The following is a 20,944-nucleotide window of genomic DNA, read 5'->3' as shown; positions in this document are numbered from 1 at the left end:
CGTTCTGCATACCTTTAGGGTGGAGGGGAATAAGGAATCATCTTTCATGAAGAATGGAAAGGATTACTTTTAAAGGTGTGGTAATAGTTATATTGGTATTTATTTTAAAATAAAGGGGCTACTCCAGGGGTGGATCATATGATCAATGCCTTGGTTTTATATTGTAAAGGTTTTCTTCCATGTTACTGCATTGAGGACCTCTAAGAGCAAAGTCCTCTTATTGTGATTTTTTTAATCAATACATACATTGATTATTTCATTTACTATCTTCCTGGAGTTCTGCTTTCACAACTCTGCACAAATGTTCTAATTGTTTAAATCTAATTGGTTTTTGGTGCAGCATGCCTAAGCTTCTTGCACAAATGTTTTTTTACTAAATCAAAAGTGTATTTTTTTGTGATATATGAAATTCTGCAGCAACAAATGTGAAAATAATAAGTATATCTTAAAGCAGAGGAAATGTAGAGCTCACACAATATGCTCTGATTGTCCCAGGGCTCTAATTAGTCACGTGGGAGGTGAACTGAAGTGGAAATTAAGCTGTCAGACGGTTTTTAACAATGCCTTGTATTTCAGAGGATAATACAGGGCGCATCACACTGCAGATGAAGATTTGTATTCTGGTGCAGAAGTATACGCCTAAAAAATACATTTCCCCGTAGTCTTTTTCTGGCTGTATTCTTTTGCCTTATATGGACAAATTTATATTTTACACCAGCTTATTACATTTGATCACTCCATGGTATATAAATACACAGAAAATAAAAATCATTGTATGAGAACACACACACAATTCTTTTGTTTTCTTTATGTGCAAATACGTATCATTTACAAATACTCAGTAATGCAAGAAGATTGTGGAAGTAGACAGAAAGTACCATTCATAGAGGGTTTTGTATCCCCAGTCCATTAAAGAATAAGAATCATTTTATTAGTGTATGACCTATTGAATGCATTTTGGTATTATTAGATCTCTTTGGTGTGCACGGTGCAATCTGTGTCCCAATATGATCAGGGTTTTCTGGAGTGTCAATACCTCACTGCTCTAAATCCTTCACTTGCATGGGTAAATAACAGTTTCAGCTAATGGGCTCTGTAAACAACAGAATTTTGCTCCAAGGGGGCTATATAAACAATTTCAAAAGCGATTTTAGAGCTCCATCTTCTGTCTGTGTGCAAAATAATACTTTGCAGTATTTCATTTTTACTCCCTTTGCATGCTATATTAGGATTAGGATTTCTTGCTTAATCCCTTTGCATGCTGTATTAGTTTCTCATACAGTGGGTATTTTAAATGCCTATTAGAATGGGTGGGTACACATTTGGGTACATTTTTAGCTTTTGTGGGTTTTTTAAGCTTATTTTTGGACAATAAAATGTCCAGACCACTGCAGTTACAACCCTGAAGTTTATATCATGTACATAACTTGGTGCAAAACAAAGGCTTCCATTCAGGCATAAATAAAATGTTTGTGCAGCGGGCACCAGGGAGAACTTACAGTACAATACAGTCAGTGCCAATGATGCTTCTTTGCCACTTGTGTATGAACGCATGAAGGTTACTCCCATGCAAAACTAATTTTCTTTTTTTATTTCCGATAAAGTCGCTGTTTTTCTCTACTTCTCAGAATTCCTGGCACATAAAAATGTTGTTGAATCCAAAGTTCTTAATTTTTTGAATGTTTGATATCTTGAAAGATCCACTTTAGGAGAGTGTGGCATCATCATTTGGCATTGTCATGGCTGTGGCAGTTGGGTAGAAATTAGAATTTTAGTGGAAAGATCTCATCGCTGCAAACCCAAGAGATATTAAAACCTAGTAGGTTATTTAGCTTGGCCATCCAGGATTTAAAATTTTAAACCCCAAAAATTATTGTTAAATGTTTCTCAAAAAAAAAAAAAATATACTTGCAAGAAATAACAAGGCTTTGTTAGTTATTGAGCACAATTAGGAAGTGAGACAATATACCTAATGAAACGGTCCATTCAAGCATAAAAAGATTACTTTTTTTGTATTTTTTCTAAAAGACACAGACAAACCTAATTTATCAAGCCCCAAGACGGATACCGAGCCAACGCGGGACCCGATGGAAGGAACCTTCCAACGGATAGACTGCTCTGCGGGATTGATGGCAAGTGTAATTTTTTTATTTTGGTTTAATTTTGGGTTTACTTCCCCTTTAAGGCAGAATTTCATCAAGGTCCTATACTAACATGACACTTCGGGCCCTGAGTCTTCTTTTGTTGGACTGGGAGGGTCCTCATATATCACTGCTTGGTGATAAGGACACCTCCCATTGTGTTGTGATGATGCCAGAATAGGTGGGGGCGGGCCTGGACTACGGAATTTACTCAGAGGCGGGCTTTGTAAATAGGGCCAACAGTGAAAAGGGGAAAAAGCAATTAGAAAACAAAACAACATTAGTTGTCCGTATGTTCAGCTGCAAAAGTTTTTACATGACCCCACTGCTCTCACTACTGTAGTTTTATAAATATTTAAAGTAGACAGCAATATACCGGTAGTTTAATTCTTACTGATTGCTGTATCTATTCATCTGTTCAGCATAAGTTTAAAATATAAGTAAAGCATAAATAAAATAAAATTTAAAGAAAGAAATGCAAACTATATCCCAAAACTTCAGTATTAAATGTTGGATTTGATGTGCACTGCAGAGATGAAATATGAATACAGACATGTTTTTCATGGAGGGGAAAGATTATCAGCTTGCATTCAGGCAGGGAGGTAAAATCCCCTGACAAGTGTTTCACATAGATTTTTCCATAAACCAGAACAATAATCCCAGACCAGTCTCCTCACTGACAAATCTATTTCCGTGGAGGGGGCTGCGGTTCTGCTCAGGAACACTGGACTTCTGCTTACTTTAATATGGGGATAGTTGTAACTCTTGATAATTATGAATAGTGGCCAAATAATGTTTATTCAGCTGCCAGGATCAGGGCAGATGTTCTGTCCTTTATACAATACAGAGGTAAAGGAAAGAACACGTAGATGACATGTGTGGATATTTGTTCCTATGTATTTAAAAATCATTTTCTCTGCGGTTTTAAGTTTGTATATTAATTTGAATTATATACTAATAATAATTACTTGTAGCTAATCTCTTTATAACATGGGGTGCTAAACTTTCACATAGTCCCTTCACTATGCCAGGAGCTACTATGAATGAAAAATGACATGTTGGTTTCAGGATGCTAAAGATCTAATAATATGAGAGTAGGCTTCCAGGAAATTGAAATAGATTCTTTTAAAATAAATGTATGTTCACCATTCTACCCAAATATCATCCCTAAAATATTCTGATATCTGATCAACTGATCCCCATGTACTGAAGTCAAGGAAGATTAAATTCTTGTTGAAGACTATGATGGAAAAGCCACATAATGCAATTTGGCTCCAGATAAAGATTTGGGGTGCCTAGTCTGGTATAGGCCATTTTATGAACACCTGGAATTGCATTGAATCTAAGCTCTTTTTATTCTGGGGTGATAAAATGGTGGAAAGGAACATTTGGGTAGGTCTCAACATAAGTGCATTTATACTTTGGAACTTAAAGTGGACCTAAACTCAACATTTTAACTTTACATAAAAGGGTAGACAACCCTTATATGTAAAGGAAAATTGTTAAATATTCCTTTTTTTGTGCAGCACCTCCCCTTTCAGTCTTGATCGCCTAGACGTCACCTAATCCCACACCTGTGCAGTGCGAGATCGGGTAACATGCCAAGAAGACGGAAGAGAAGACTAAATATGGAAGCTTCCTCAGCACCGGGACAAAGGAATTCCAGGATGGCGTGGGGCCGGCTCAAGGGAAGGACCAGGGCCATTGAGGGATCAGAAAGATTAGTGTATATAAGTATTTTTTTTTTTTGTTTTTTAGTTTAGTTCCGCTTGAACTCTGGGCTTTGCTCCCTTCCCCCAAAGGCCCCCAAGGGTAATTTTTACTTAAAGTCTTTAGGCCAGTCATGTGACTTGCTGAGTTTCTTCTTTTCTTTCTTTCCATCCCTGGGAAATCCTCTGATGAGCAAGTGTCATTGACATGATGACTTCAGTACTGCTCTCCATAACCGTACAAAAAGGAGGTGCGTTGTGATGATTAATCCTTAATGGGCTGTCCTATGATAACTTGCATTCATCGCATCAGTCCTCATCAGACATCATTCGACATAGAGGAGGGAGGACATCCTGAAAAGGAAATACTCTAGGGAACATTTCTTGCTGAATGTAACTTTGTTTTAAATATTTTACACATTAGCTGTGGGTCATTGTATTTAACAATAATTTAGAACTAGGCTTTAAATCACAGGCTCCAGTTGCAGAACATATCCAGATCCATATAAGAAGAAAAAAATTATACGTGTAGGGCATATATGACAAATGTGAAGGGGAAGAGGGTTAAAACTTAAAGTAACTTGTTGGTTATAAAGAAGATGTGGGCATGTTCATCCATCACTAGATATTATTACAGCATGTATTGTTAACAGTACCTTAATTAAATTCTTTGTAGTTTGTGTTGTATACTGCTGTAGGTGCTTCTGTATTGTATTGCAGTCAATCTGTCTGCAATGTATTTCATTCTTTCTTTCTAAATTACAAAACTTTAAGTGAAAACTCAAAGGCTGAAGATGCTGTAAGGTAACTCTGCAATACAATAGAAACCTCAGGAGCTTCCTTCTTTGTCTTCCCACTCACTCTCTGAGTGGGTGTAATTGTTATATGGATTTTTATTTTTCTTGTTAAAACATACCGCCTTCAATTTTGTCCTAAACATTTAACAGAAATCATCATTTGTAAATATATCTCATTCCTACACATATTTATCCAACATAATTTTATTTTAAGGCCTAGTTTACATGGGCGGAGAGCCTGTAGAATGTTTACCATTTCCTAATGCCCAGAAACTGTTCCCACTGTGGAGATGTTACATGTAGTGTCCTAGTCACCGCTGCCCATTGGGAAAGAGGGGAGAAGTAGGTTTAGTACTGACTGCTGCCACACCGCTCCATCATAGCATTTGGTATTGCCTAGCAAGGTGCCAGCCATGGGGAACCACATGAGAACAGCTCTTCTCTCCGCCAGTCTGGACATAGCCTTACTTAATGTTGGAGTTGTTGGAGTCTTGCAGTCTTTATCATACTAGATTTGAATTATCAGCAATGATTATTCCTGATTGCCTTCTGATCACAAGAATAATACAGGTGTCCACCCTGTTGGATCTGTACACCCAAAAGATTTGTTAAAGTGGAACTAAACTAAAAACAAAAAAATCACCCTTACCTTTATTCCCGCAGAGCCCTTGATGGTGCTGGTCCTTTTTACGATCCAGTCCCGCGTCGTCCTGGGAATTCTCTTGGTCCCAGCCGGGCACCGCCATTTTCTGCCTTCTTCTCCGGTCTTCTTGCTCCGTCAACCGATCTTGCGCAGGTGTGAGATTGGGTGACATAGCCGATGTGAAGAGGAGAAAATAAAGAGCCAATCTCACTGCGCATGGGTGAGATCGGCGTCTCTTTTCCCTTGGTATGCATGATGTAGGTATCCCGGGAGGCTCTGCCCTCCCATTAAGTCTTGATTGTTGAGGCGATCAAGACTTAGAGGCGGTGCTGCACCGTTATTTAAAAAAAAAGAAAAAAATTTTTACTTTATTTAGAAGCCTTGTCTACCCTTCTATGTAAAGTAAAAATGTTGAGTTTAGGTAAGCTTTAAAAGATTTTTCCTAATGGTCAAAACCATGCATACAGTTGTGCCCTTTAAAAGAGCATGGTTGATCACTAATGACCAAAAACAGACCATTCTACTGTAATTTTAATTGTGGTGTCATCAAAGGGGAGTTCTCCTGCCATATATCAGAAAGGCTGCTTGGCAAAGAGTCATGGTGTTTGCAGACACAGGCTGTTATATGTAGCATTTCTGTTCAGAAGTATAGGACATTATAAAAGGATATCCTCAACAAGTCTTTTTTGGTACATATTACTTAGATGCTCCTAAATATAACAACAGAGGAAGCCCTCTAAATGTGACCTGTTTGAAATGGGAAATTTGAATAAAATGCATGAAGCTCAGCTCATGTAGTTTATATCTGTGTGTACTTATTTAATGTTATGGAACATCCAGCAACAGTGACCCAGTTGTGTCCAGTTATGTGTGAGATTTGTGATTATGTATAATCTAAGTTGGCATACTTTGCTAATAAAGTTATTCCTGCGCTGAAAAAGCATTTTACATTTTTGTGGAACACAGATCTGCCTGCTTTCATTACCGGAGCAGTTCCAAGTAATTCTCTGTTAGTATATATTCAGCTGATTGCCCACACTGTTTCTGAGTTAACATGGGAGGAACAATGGTATAGATGAATGGAGACAATTGCAGAAAATTGTTTAGCGGTAATGGAGTAAATAACCTATTAAAAGGCAATTTCCATTGGGTCCACTTTATTTTGAGTTTTTAAAAAGTTTCTAAACTATTATATATATTCTGTATATGAAATACTTTGAGTACAAATATACAGGTATAGTCCATAATGTGTGTGTGGGGTAGCCATTGTGTTTAAAACAGAACTAAACCCCAAAGAAAAAAAAACACACCTTTAATCTCGCAGATCCATTGTTTGGGTCCCGCGTCGTTTCAGTATCCTTCTTTGGCCTGGCCTTTGGTCTTCATGCGTCACCCAACCACTGGGCATGCGCAAAATCTGCAATTTTTTTTCTTCTATTGATGGACTCATTTCTAATCTCGGGCATGTGCAGAGAGAGCAGCCAAGAGCCTTTTGAGATTCGAGGCTTTGCGCTCCCATTCTGTCTTGATCGCCGCGCTGGGAAAGTGTTGCACCTTTTTTTTTTTTTTAGGGTGTTGCACGTAAATAAATAAATTATTAATAAAGTTGTCTACCATTTATGTAAAGTAAAAATTTTGAGTTTAGGTCTACTTTAAATTTCAGCTTGAGCTATGTTATGCTATGTTAACAAGCAAAGCAGATAAGAATTCCTCTGGAATGCATGTAAAAAGGATAAATGGCTCCAACTGCCGTCTGAAAGTGAGAAGTATGTAAATTACTAGAACATAAAGTGATGAAAAATCTAATATGAAATTAGTATAAAATGCAATGGCCTTGTCACTTTCCTGAGCTGATCTCGAAGCATAACACATCATAAGATATCCTTTAATATAAAATTAAAGGAGGGTGGGTATAGGAGCCAAACCAATATTTTGCTATCTTGTTACCCAATTTCCCCTTTTTATTTTACACCTTGTCCACCTTGGAAATAATAAATGTATTAGATGTCTTTGAACATTATTCTAGAGAAACTGTAGCAATGTTTGTAACAGCAACTGATCCGAAGTTTTTTTTTTTAATCTAATCCTATGGTTGGTATATTTCTTTAAATTATTTATGTGCTATTTATAATATATGTATGAATTTTAAATTTCAAATAAAACAATAAAAACATTGCCACTGAAAGATGTCTTTCCTACTCTATGTAGTTGGGTAAACAGGACTTTGCTTCTTAGCATCAAATCATAAATCTAAACAGATTTGCATCAGAAGTAAATATATGTAAATTAACCTAGAAATGTCCATATTACAAATCCCCTAATAAAGGGACACAGTTGGGCTCCTTGTTGTACACCCCTCTCTGTAGTCATATATCCTGCCTGTTGTAGAATCAATAGACAGTTCAGTTATAACTAGGATCCATCTCTGCATTCTGCTATCAAATATTCATCAAGCTGCTTTTAAGAGAAATGTTTCCATTGACTGTTTACCACAGTGGGGTGTTTGTATACCGCAAGATAAAACAGATTGCACTGCAGCCATCAGTGAGCATTTAGGCCGCCTGGATCTCAAACCCCCTACGCTATAATATAGAAAAACTTTCTATACGAGGGGGTGCTGAGAAGTTCCTGGCTTTTCCCCAGAAAGAAGAGAGCCAGAGTTATGAAATAACACATTTATTCAACATATTCCCCCCTGAGACTGATGCACTTGGTACAGCGTAGTTGCAGCTTTTCTGGACCATTCAAATAAAAGTCTTTTGGTTGGGCCGTAAACCAGCTCTCAGCAGCATCTTTGACGTCAGAAATGTCCTCAAAACGTTGCCCCTTCAGGTGTTTCTTCAAATTTGTGAACAGATAATAGTCAGAAGGGGCCAGGTCAGATGAGTAGCGGGGGTTGTGGACCAATTGGAAACCGGGATGTTTGCAGGTGCATTGTCCTGCAAAAAAAGGATCCCTTTGGTCAACTTTCCACGGTGTTTCGTCTTAACTGCCTCCTTCAGCTGGACCAGGAGGTTAGCATAATACTGTCCAGTGATACTAGAGCCCTGAGGTAGGTAGTCCACCAACAGAATACCGTCTTTGTCCCAGAAAACAGACGCCATGACTTTTTTAGACGATTTCTTGGTTTGGAACTTCTTCGACCGCTTTTTTCAGTTAATCAGATCTTTCAGTCAAATAGCATCGTGTGTCTACAACATTGCATAATTGTCACTGGAATCCATCAGCAAAAATCCAGTAGAGAAACTTTTTTTTTCCAATAAATTCTTCCCAATTAAGCATATCTACGAGGGGTGCTGAGATGTTCCTGGCTTTGCCCAGAAAGAAGAGAGCCAGAGTTATGAAATAACATATTTATTAAACATATTCCCCCCTGAGACTCATGCACTGGGTACAGCGTAGTTGCAGCTTTTCTAGATCCTTCAAATTAAAGTCCTTTGGTTGGGCTGCAAACCAGCTCTCAGCAGTATCTTTGATGTCAGAAATGTCCTCAAAACGTTGCCCCTTCAGGTGTTTCTTCAAATTTGGGAACAGATAATAGTCCAAAGGGACCAGGTCAGGTGAGTAGGGGGGGATGGTGGACCAATTGGAAACCCAGGATGTTTAATTTGGCAGCCGCAACGTGTGGGCAGGTGCATTGTCCTGCTAAAAAAGGATCCCTTTGGTCAACTTTCCACAGCGTTCATCCTCATTGCCTCCTTCAGCTGGTCCAGGAGGTTGGCATAATACTGTCCGCTGATACTAGAGCCCTGAGGTAGGTAGTCCACCAACAAAATACCATCTTTGACCCAGAAAACCGACGCCATTACTTTTTTGGCCAATTTCTGGGTTCAGAACAACTTTGGCCGCGGGGACCTGCTGTGGTGCCAGCCCTTTGACTGTTCCTTGGTTTCAGGATTATAGATGTGAAGCCAGGTTTCATCCTCAGTCACTAACCTAGCCAAAAAGTCCTGTGCAGCTTCAAAATGGGCCAAAACGGCTTTGGATGCTTCAACTCGTTCCTTCTTCTGATCACTGTTCAAACATTGGCATCCACTTCACTGAAAGCGTGCGCATGTCTAGGATAGTGATGATAACAAACCCAACACACTCCTGTGAGATGTCAAGTATCTGGGCTATCTTTTTTGCGAATATTCGCCGGTCCTCAATATTCAGCTCATGGACATAGCAGATTGCCGGGTCAGTTGAGGTTGGGGGGCGCCCACTGCGGGGCTCATCTTCAACAATGAAATGCCCAGTCTTGAAACAAGATATCCAGGTTTTGACAGTGCTGTAGGAAGGACACTTCTCCCCCCAGTGTTTGTGACATCTCAGTGTGAATGTCCTTTGCTGACTTTAATTATTAGGCCGTCTGAACTTACATTCCGCAAATTCCTGTTGATCTTACAAGTGAAGTCCACATAATGCAGATTCTTGCTATGGGTTGGCAACGCTGCTGCACTCCTCCTGAGTGTAGAGCAGAGTTGCCACTCTCAGGAAGGTTGTGCTAGGTTTTACTGCAGTAGGGTGGAAAAATGTTGCAGGGGTTATAGCACTTCCATACTCTGTCCAGAACCAAACAAAGTGTAATATTCTTCAATTCCTAGGAGATATAAATGACAAATTATACTGTTCTATAGAAATGTCAGCAGCAATTCTACTAAGTCTAGGAATCCATGAAGTACAGTCAGATTTTGCTGATATGCTGACAGTGAAACTGACTGTAGGAATGGCCTCATCGGTGAGCTATATCTTCTGTATCATCCAATTAGCGGGCTGTCTGTAATATTTTAAAGCTGATCTACGATCATATATAAATGACACACAATAGTGAAGATCATGTTAAACAATACATCAATTAATATATTTTTTAATAAAACTGAATTTGATATCGATATCACATAATCCTTTGCATAGTATTAGTTCTAGAAGGAGAAAGGGCTAAAATCCAGTTATGTGTAATGCATGCAAATGTGCTGAATGGAAACACGATGAAAGAAGGAGATGGCAGACTGGGAATAGAGATGGTCTCCTTAATGTGCTGCTGGTTCACTATCCAGCCATTTCTTCAAGCTGAGAAATGACACAATTGTTTTTTTTTCCTGATTAAAAAGCTTTATTTACTTGGATGTGTTGCTTGGCTGGTCTGTGTCTTTTTCATCACATGATGGACAAAACTACAAATCGTTTGGTATGTAAAACCGCTCCCATACATGTATTTCATCTGTCTATTAGGCGTTTGGAATTTAGCATTAACCATGCAGGGGATTGGGAGTCTGGTGTTTCTGCTGAACCACAAAACTATGTGTACGGCTCTGCAGTTTGCCTTTAGCCGCTTGCCTGAAGGTCAGCTTTAGGATGGAGATGATATTGAGTGAATGTGATGTTTAAATAAGAAAGCAGAATCAAGTACTATCTCTGTGTAAAGAGCTTGGAGAGCTGGATGTTAGCAAATTCCAAGCTATGCTAGCATTTATGATACTGGCTATTCTTAGATTTGTATTTGTGCTCTTAAAGTCAAACACGAGTGGTATTTCAGGTTTGCAAGGTTGCTGGAAAGCCATATTATAATCTGTCCTTTATACATCTCAGGTACTTTAGACCTAACAGTTTTATTCTGAGCAACCAATAGGAATATTGTTAGCATGTTGAAACTCTCTTCAACTTTATCTTGACTATGTAATTGCCAGCAACCCACGCATGTGAGCTATCTCTTCATACTTTTCTATATCATCCATCATACTGTAGACAGTGGGCTTGATTCATTAAAGCTCCCCAAGGCTGGAAAACATAAAACCTGGAATGGATCTGGTCCAGGATTGGAAACATTTGCAAACTAGTAAATGATTTTTAAGAAATCCATTCCAATGTTAATAGATCACCCAGGTCCTCCCATTCTAGTCCTTCTTAATTAAATTAGGGCCAGTGTGTTGCCACTCACCAATGATAGTCTGACTTTGCTCATTGACACAAGGGACACCTATCCCAAACATGCCCATAACCCAATTTAGGTCCAAACCCATGGTTTAGAAAACACTGCTGTACACACAGTCACCCGAACTCTCTGGAATGGTCTTCCTGGTCCTATTCTGCTTGTTCCTACTTTCTGCTCATTTAAAAAAGCATTCAAACCCCATTTTTTCAAGCTTGCCTACCTGTCTTCTTCTGTCTCCTAAAACCCTCACTACTTCCCACCATTCCATATCCCCCCCTTATTGTGTGCTACTTCCCCCACCTAGATTGTAAGCTCTTCAGGGCAGGGTCCTCTCCTATGCCTGTGTCACTGTCTGTACCTGTCTGTCATTTGCAACCCCTATTTAATGTACAGTGCTGTGTAATATGTTGGATATAAATACTGTTTAATAACCTCCTTGCCGTTAAGCCCGACCTTCGTACGGGCAAAAAAAAAATGGCTAGGATGGTTACCCCTGAGATTTTTCCCATCCTTACTTACCTGGTCCCCCTGTGCTCATCCAGCGTCCTGTTCGTGTTCCAGCGTCATCCTCCGTCGATCTCCCTCTCCAGCGTCGGGTGCCTTCGTCGGGTGCCAGCGGGACCGGTAAAAAGCTGGCCGGCATCTTGTGTTCCGCCGGCCGACATCTTACCGTCGGTGCGTGTGCGGGAAATTCAAATTGAAACTCATTCATTTATTTTGTATTGGATTCAATACAAACTCCTGTATCCAATCCAATACAAAATAATTCAAATAATTACAAAGTATATAACTGGTAAATTCAAACTGTCATTTTGTATTGGATTGAATACAAACTCCCTATCCTATCCAATCAAAAAATAAAAAAAAATAAAATAAAAGTAAATAACTTGGAAATTCAAATTTATATTTTGTATTTGATTGGATAGAATTTTTAGAATAATATAGTACTTTACAATATACAGAGTTATTGCTTTTTCAGTATTTTCAGTATTTTTGATTTGTTTACATAGTCATGTTTAAGCTGATTTTTGTGTTTTTCCTTTAATTTTATTAAAAGTAATTTTTTTTTTTTAAATGATTGTGTGTTTCAAACTTTTTTTTTATTCATAATATCTACTAGAACCCCTGTCCGGACATATTTCTGTAAGTTACAGGTCTACAATTTAAAAAAAAATTTCATGAAAAACAGTGGATCACTTTTGGTACAGAAATCTAGACCTCAGTGTAACGCTCAGGTGGTTAAAAAAAATTTCATGAAAAACAGTGGATCACTTTTGGTACAGAAATCTAGACCTCAGTGTAACGCTCAGGTGGTTAATAATAATAATAATAATAATACACATCCTATTTCTGTCCAACCACTGTGCCCATTGGGTCCCGTTCATTATCCTTTTTTTGACAGGCGGTAGGGAACATCAGTGTTACTGCCTTTTTTTTTTAGAATTTACATGTACTGGGAGTGGTTTGCCACCATGCCACCTTCATAGACTTGAATTTGTGACACCTGCTAACTGTTAAAATGCTTGTGCCATCACAGTGAAGCTTGGAACACAGACGTTGTGCTGGCATCGTGAATGGTAGGGGAAGATGGCAAAGCATCACCCTGGTTTGATTTTTTGCAGGAAGCAAGCTGGAGTAGGTATAGGAGGATTGTGTGAAAAATGTAATAGGAACTGTGACTCTTATGCATGTCCCTGTACACTAGTTTGCATCTGTGATGAGTGTATCTATGGTTCTTTCCAAGGACGCTGTGTGATCTGTGGTGGCCCTGGAGTGTCCGATGCATTACTGTGCACCATTAAAGAGAAGGATAGGATAGGGATCGTTGTCTGAAAATTGTGAATTTGGCCAGTTCTAAAACAGATTTTTTACAAAAGAAATAAGTATGTATTGAAGAGGTAGTCCAAAGGCTGAAACACTGCAACAGTAAGGTTTTGTTATGGTTTGGGGATCTGTTCATATTTGATACATTTTAAGTGGGATCATTAAAATGTTTTTACAAAAAAATTAAGATAAATCTTACTTATGATTCATTTCACCATGGCCAACACAAAATTGAAGAATCAGATTTGGCTGACCTTTTACATCAGGCTTTTCAAAACTGCACGACAGCTTGACTTTGCTGTAAGATAAATTCATTACTGGAACTCTGGCACATTCATTTTAAATCAAGAGATATTGTCCTCTGCTCCTGTGACAGATTTTAGTTAACTTGAGTTGGAGAATAGTATAATAAAATCGGCTTCACTCTTATAAATAAAACAGCGGGATTGGCCTTGGATTTATGGATAGACAGTACAACAACAAGCTGTCATCCTTGGTAAAATCCACTGTCAACAGCAATGAATAACCTGCAATAAGCACAGAGCCTCTCTGACAGTAAGAATGAAGATTTCTGTTACAAAGTATAATATTCCACCAAAACCCAGTGGCACTTCTAGGACATCGGGCTGACAAATATGTAATCAGAATACAGAGGCTTGTCATTCCCAAATATTAGGATGGGAAACTGCACTTGTGTTGTTGATGAATCGGGGATATAAGCAGGATTGTATTTTGCGGCAGGGTGACGTCGCATGGGCTAAATTCATTTCAGATATATATATAAGAAAATCATCAAATCAGTGTATTTTACAACAAAACAGAGAAATACACAGGTTTCACATGCATAGGAACCAATTTACTTGCTAGATTATTATAAATATAGTAACATAGGAAAAAGGGCTAATAACACCATAAACATCGGTTATTTGAGTATGTCTCCACCCTGACATCACCTTGTACTCTGCTAGGCCTATCCCTGGTTCCTCAACCTGAAAGTTATTTTTATAAGTGCTGCTCACCCATCATGTTTCTAAAACAGAACTAAATGCATATTGGTATGGGAGAGCTATTACCAATGTCAAGAATGCACATTATAACCACATTTGGCTCCTATTTTGGAAGCGTAAAGGACTGTACCTGTGAACTTACACCTTTAGACTTTTATATATTAGGTAGGTAGCAAAGTTACACCTTTCAGACTGTTACATAAAGTCATTATACGTGTTATTCGATTTGTAACAACACGGTGTCAAATGTTTATATTAAAGATGAACAACACATGTTTTAAGCTGTTTTAATTAAGTTTTATAAATAAAAATATAATCATTACAAATAAAACAAGGGGACGAAGGGGGGGGGGGGTGCACAAAAGTGGAGCAATCAACCAGTACAACAGTGGTGAGCTAATAAAAGTATAGTCTGAACCGGGAGTGGCAACTAAACACCAAACCATATCCATGGAAAAACATCAAAAAATCCAATTGCAGCATACCATCACATATGACCCTATTAACCCCTACACTACTGTGACTTGGCAGTACAAATTAATCCTCTGTTTATCATCGCAAAACATTCAAAATAAACAATGAGGAATATTTAAAACATTCTAGAAGTCTCACCTTTTCTGGATCTGGAAAACTTGTCAAAAAATTATACCATCTTTATAAGGATCGGGTTTGTACAATTAGATGAGCTTCTAATATTTCTCTATGGAAAATTATTTTTAAAGATGGTATAACCTGTTCCATCCTTGTCAACCGGGGCTGAATCCAATTATACATTATGGTTGGTCTAGCTGCTAAAAGGCAAACATTGATCCGAGCACATATATCTTTAGGTATCATAGAAGAAGTGGACTCATCCCAGTAGCCAAACAATAAAAGAGAATGGTTATAAGGTGCTCTGTGCATTATCGTGAATTGTGATTGCCTCCATATTTTATTGCCCATACATTTCTGGACCATCTGATATCCTTGTATAATATGTTCTATGATATCTGGGTCCTGGAAGTTATTCTGACATTGCCTAAGATTGGAAGTAGTTAAAGGTTTCGTGAAAACAGATAAAAGCACAATGTATATATTGTGAATATTTGGAGGGGCCAGTGCAAGAAGATTATCAAACTTGTTGGGTTATAAAACCTGATTCAGGCGTGTTACTACAAAGTAATGTTTATTAGTTGGCTATAATATAAAACAACATACATTTTAGTCTTCCATATAGAAAATGAAGAGCTCTAATTTGGTTTTTGTTGCCTATTTTCCACACGTACCAAAGATAATATCTGGGGGATCCAGTTACCTAATTTTGGAGCTGTGGGGGAAACTGGAATGCCAGGGGAAATCAATGCAAACCTGAGGGGAACATGCAAACACCTTGTAGATAGTATCCTGGCTAGTATTCAAACCTAGCACCCAGTACTGGGTTCCAGGGGCCAGAGTTCTAACAATCAAATGTCATCCTTTGCAGAAAAGTGTTGTTCTTTGTGGCACAGCTATGTAAAAACATCTATTTTATATGTTTTGCACATAATAATTTATCAGTTTTCCTAAACTCCGCTTTAGGGAACATGCTCCCTATCCAGAATGCCCCAGATTCTCAAAAATGTGGATATAATATTTGTTTGTATTCTTTTAGTCTCTGTATTATTGGGTCCACAGATAATGATTTGTATAATCGTGTGGTTTTTATGTTGATTTGTGTGACAGTACCGTACATTTTTCTGACAATAAAAAAGCACTTACAGCACAGCTACAGAAGGATTCGCATACATAGGAGACATGCCAGACTCTACAGGAGCTCCAGTAATTGGGCAGCAGCCATATTTCGTTTTAGATTTCCAGTTTTATTAGTCATTTTTTACTGAAAAGATCCTGGAGTGCTGTCAATCCTATAGCCACAGAGAATGCAGGTGTGTGCATTGTGAACATTTCAGCACTGCTGTATACCTAATATATGTAATAGGAGGGAATCATTTCTCCTGGTCAAGAAAACCTTCTTCAAAAAGAGCAGCCTTTTTATAATATGGATGAATAAAACATTTTTTCCTCATCTTGGATAATTCAATAATAAAAACTTTTTTTTTGTAAGTGTAGGTAACCGCACAATATATACTTTGTAGCTACATTGCTTAATTGTTCCCAGTCAACTACTTTATTAAGGAAAAGTTGAGGCTTTAAAAGTTGAGGTGACCCTTGGCAGTCCAGCCGATCAGTTGTATAGTGATTAGTTTTTCTCTTTTTCTCTAATAGGACATACAGTCAGGACAGCATGCCTGTAGTCCCATTGTCAGCCTGGGACACCACAAGCTGAGACGCCACCCCGCCAAACCTGCTCAGCAAACTTTGCCATATGCTGCAGGCAGGCAATGTCCAGAAATGTCATTCATCCTTCTATCCCCATCTACGTCATAGACATTAGGATGGTATCCAAACACTTTAAGAACTGCTGAAATTTAAAACATTGTTAGAAATTGCCTATAATCATTATAATCCTTATCCCCACCCAATGGACCCTGGGGAAGCAGAGAGGGTATGGAGGTCATATGGACAATGGTAAAAAAGAATAGTATTTGCTATGCATGCTTTTACATTTTTTGGTTGCTAAAACAACAATTATTGTTAATGAGGGTTCTCATTTGTCCAGGTATACTTAGTAGTAGTTAGTCACATTTACCTTAGACGTTTTGCAGCCTTTTCAAGCTGCTTCTTCAGTTCTTCAGCATATACGCTATGATAAAGCACCTCACCAGCAGCAGTGGTGGAGCTACCAAATGGCACTGGTGGAAGACCAATTTTTGTGCCACCCACTCATCTAGTGGCCAAGTATAAATAATAAACCCTATACCTGTTTCCTCATGGTTTAAACCCCTTTATTTATATGTGTGTAAATATTAGCAATGTTAAGGCAACCTTTCTTTAAGTTTTACCTTTCTTGAAGGTTTAGCCTTTTGCCATGTTTATTTTGCTGTCTTTGTGCCCATTTATACTGGTGACCACTATCACCAAACCCAGAAGTTGCTGGCAAGCTGCACAGAAGACTTTACGACACTCCACCAGCTTCTGGGTATTTTGCACGTATCCCTTATATATACCTGGAGATTGACCAAGGATAGTCTGGGATCTCATTTATTATCATTCTATTTGACATATCCTGGGTGTACCTTATACAGCACTTGGAACACTATGGGTTAGTTACCTTAGCCTACTGGAACCCTTTATTTCAATTATTTGGTTCCTTCAGCATTTGGCTCTATACCTTCTAATCCTCAAAACTTTCTTTCTTGTAATCATTGAACTTCCAATTATGTTTCTACCCTACCCTGAGGAAGCCATACAGTGAAACGCGTCAGGTTAAGAGACCACTGCTATATCTCTACAATTTCTATGATCCTCAGGATGCTGACTGTACAATCAAAAAGAATTGTCATGTTTCTGATATTTGCTTGTTTAGTATCAGCTCAGAGAAAGCTAAGTCTAGATTTGCTAATCTGCACTTTTTCAGTCAATTATTTGTTGTTGCCAAAAAAGCCTTTCCTTTTTCATTCTTTAACTACTTACTTTAGAATGTGGGGGAATCCAGCATTGAAGATTTGGAATAAGTTCAAGAACAAGTTAGGGACACTTGTCCAAAGGGCAATTCCTTTTGCTTTGTGAGATTTTCTTCAACATCCCGTTTTGTCTTTGGACAGAAAGTGAAAGTAAATTTCCCATTGGTACACAAGTAACCTGGCAGCACCAGAACAACTTTACTGGACAGTATAGAACTCAGTACAGAACTTCCAATGTACAGACCCCTGTGTATAGGGACTGAAGTCGCTCCAGTAATTTCATACCACTAGATTTTTAACAAGATATTTAGTTTGCAAATACCAAACGGATCTAACAAAAATATGCAAAACACATCTGACAACATGCTTGTAATGGCACAATAATAATACCAAATGAATAAAATGTATTACTAATGTTTACTTATACTTTCATTTCATTAGAAAAACGTGGGACTTTCCTGGCAAAGCAGGATATGTGGCATTCCTGGTGTTCCACATACAAATATTCACATTTTTAACCATTCCTTCCTTTCCATTGAAAGCTTTTACGAACACAGCAGCACCTAATCACACTGAACGTATTTCTGTTGCTTGTCAGAATCCCGTCTGTTTCTTGCTTTGTGCTAGCTCAGTGGAATATCTTACTCTTAGAATGAGACAATTAATCACTTAATTAGCAAATGGTTAGATCTGCCCACTGCTAGAAAACCCTAATGGAAATAAAACAGTCCGCTTACTGTGGATTTCTGATCCTTACTAATTAGCAAATTCAGCGTTTACTAACTTAGCTTAGCGTGTGGTGAAGGCAAAATGACAAAGAATACTAAAAAGAACCAAGAGTTTGTTTATGTGCATGCTATGTAGTCCTGGTTTTTCTATTTATTGAATAGCGAACCTAGAATAATGATAAAAGAACTAACCCACAAGTCTTAGAAGTATAATGATATTGACAAAAATATTACATTTTGCATCCATAGTAGAGGAACATTGTATAGAAATTACATTTCTTGCGCTTTATCTAGATTTTTTTCTTTTATATACTAGCTATATACTATAGTAAGTATATAGATATGCCTACTGCATGCTTTTCCTATTACAACACTGATAATGATCATGTAACCTATTTCTGATTATGCAAACAGACCTTAGACTAATATAGGCCTAATACATGGGATGATCTTTACGTCCAATCAGGTCTGCGGTAACTCAAGTACTTAAAGATACTAAAGTGAAATCAAGTGACCAAATTTTTATTTGTACTTGGACAGGTCATTCATGTGGATAAATTTGAATTAAAATTACGTCCTTTGTTTTCTAATCTTTCATGTGTTTCCACCCATATGTGTTCCACCATTGGATTGATTGTGTTGTAGTGCAAATAAACTCTTATCGAGCATATACTCAACTTCTCAGTGAGCCATTAGTGATTGGAAATTGATCAGTTGAGTGCTAAATTAGCAGCAAATCTGTTGTTTGATCTGCAGTTTGTAGATCTGCAATCTACAAAGCATAAGCATGAAAGAATCTAGACTGGGGTGTGTGAATATGTATTGCATAATATTGGATCACATTATTAAAGTGTATGTATTGTATGTTTTTGAGAGAATATTGAAAGACATGGTAAATCCTATTGGTAACTTTTCCATCTATTTCTATGCCAGCAAAATATTGACTTATACTTGACAGTGGTCACCAGGACAAGTAGAAAGGTAAATCGTCCCAACAGGCAATACAATTTGATATGACTTCTAATCCCTCCTACTGTATCCAAAACTACAAAGAGTAGACTAAAGTTCCACTTTTAAATCAGACCCCTCATTAATTCCATTTTTTTTTTTTATCTGAGACCAAGCATGGCAATGGGTTGCACCTGGTGAAGAAACATAACACATTGCTTGCTATTACTGCACATTACCTGGGTCATTATTCTGCACAATTTGCTTGTCAAGTGAATATGATTCATATCCAATTTGTATCCAATCAACTCAGTCATCGGTATGATAGTCTGGCTTGGATTCCTTAATTATTAGGTGTCAGTCTCATACAAGTATTTTCAGTGAATAGCTAACTGTTCAATGAGAGCTGACAGATATTGCTGCAGGTCATCACATTAAAGCAGGACTCCAGTCAAAAATAATGAGATAAAAATGAATAGCTCATCAAATAAAAAAATAATTACAATACCAGCTGTTGCTAAAATATTCTTTTTCAATCAAGAGATTTTCCCCACAGTACCTTTTGTTCTGCTGCTAGATGTCCTCAGTTTGATAGCTAATATCATTCAAATCGCATTGTCCTGGACCTGTCCCATCCTGTGACTGATCAGGGTTTGATGGATAAGAACCCCTGTATGCTTTTTACTGCTATTTTTCTTTTCTTTTGTTTAGAGACAAAAGTAAGGGGAAATCTGCAACAGGGACACTCACTGACATTTATAAAAATATAGGGGTTCTAGTTGTACCCATCCTACTAAAACAAAGGACCTTTCACAGTGAAGCTGGGTGATCCAACAAACCTGCAATAGGTTAATTATATAAACTATATAATCCTGGACCCAATCCATTCCAGGTTTGCTGGATCACCCAGCTTCACTGATGAAAGTGTATCCTCTCCAGCCTTGGAGAGCTTTGGTTTATCAGGTCCTTTGTTTTAGTAGGATGGGTAAGACTACAACCCCTATATTTTTCTTATTTTAGTTGCTGCTAAAGAGTTCTCTTGCTTTGTAACTGTTAAATCATTGTTACCAAAATTAAGAGGAATCTGTTTATCACATCCCCAAGTTGCAGTAGGACTCAACAAGGTTTCCTATATTTCCCCACTCTGTCTAAAACTAGGAAAAAGTTTCGGCTGAACGTCGCCTTAAACAAACATAAAGTGCAAAACCATCTCTAACTGAGTTCAATAAACTGGAATCCAAATACATGTTATATGTGAATGTTCTTATTTCTTTTATCATCCTACAGCCTATTTCATCTTCTGTATTTGATTACACATTCCTATTAGATTATATAATCATTATGAGCTATTATTCCAGCCTTTACTGTTGATATACATGGCGCCGTTACCCATAAATCTGTGCTGCTGACTAAGTGCTTGTTAGTTACTTCTATCACACACTAAGCTAATTTGATTATTCTTGTTCATTTTTCAGGTTCTTGCATCATATCATCTGTAATGCACTAATTGGTTTTCCTCTATTCTGTTCTGTATGCGCACACAAAGTTTATGTAATGGATCAAGTTGTGCTGAATTGTTCAAACTGACAAGTTAGCATAGTAGAACGGTCTACTAAAACATCCAATAGACACATTTCATGGAAAAGAAGAGTGCAGAGATTTCTTACAAAATATATTTATTAAAATGTTAG

The 20,944-nt window shown here is 37.8% G+C and overlaps 2 protein-coding genes across 2 annotated transcripts in view; both read left to right on the top strand.

The window, feature by feature from the left end:
• SYN2 (synapsin II) overlaps nucleotides 1-20,944 on the top strand; it is a 193,362-nt gene that overhangs the window by 32,833 nt on the left and 139,585 nt on the right. The window lies entirely within an intron of this gene.
• On the top strand, nucleotides 12,792-13,106 carry PHF5A (PHD finger protein 5A). The gene is given in 3 exon segments (XM_072419248.1): nucleotides 12,792-13,016; nucleotides 13,019-13,068; nucleotides 13,070-13,106. Coding segments are annotated over 3 exon segments (312 nt in total).

This window comes from Pyxicephalus adspersus, chromosome 8 (genome assembly GCF_032062135.1).
Source record: "Pyxicephalus adspersus chromosome 8, UCB_Pads_2.0, whole genome shotgun sequence".
NCBI classification, from domain to species: domain Eukaryota; kingdom Metazoa; phylum Chordata; class Amphibia; order Anura; family Pyxicephalidae; genus Pyxicephalus; species Pyxicephalus adspersus.
This window is presented reverse-complemented; position numbering and strand designations above follow the sequence as displayed.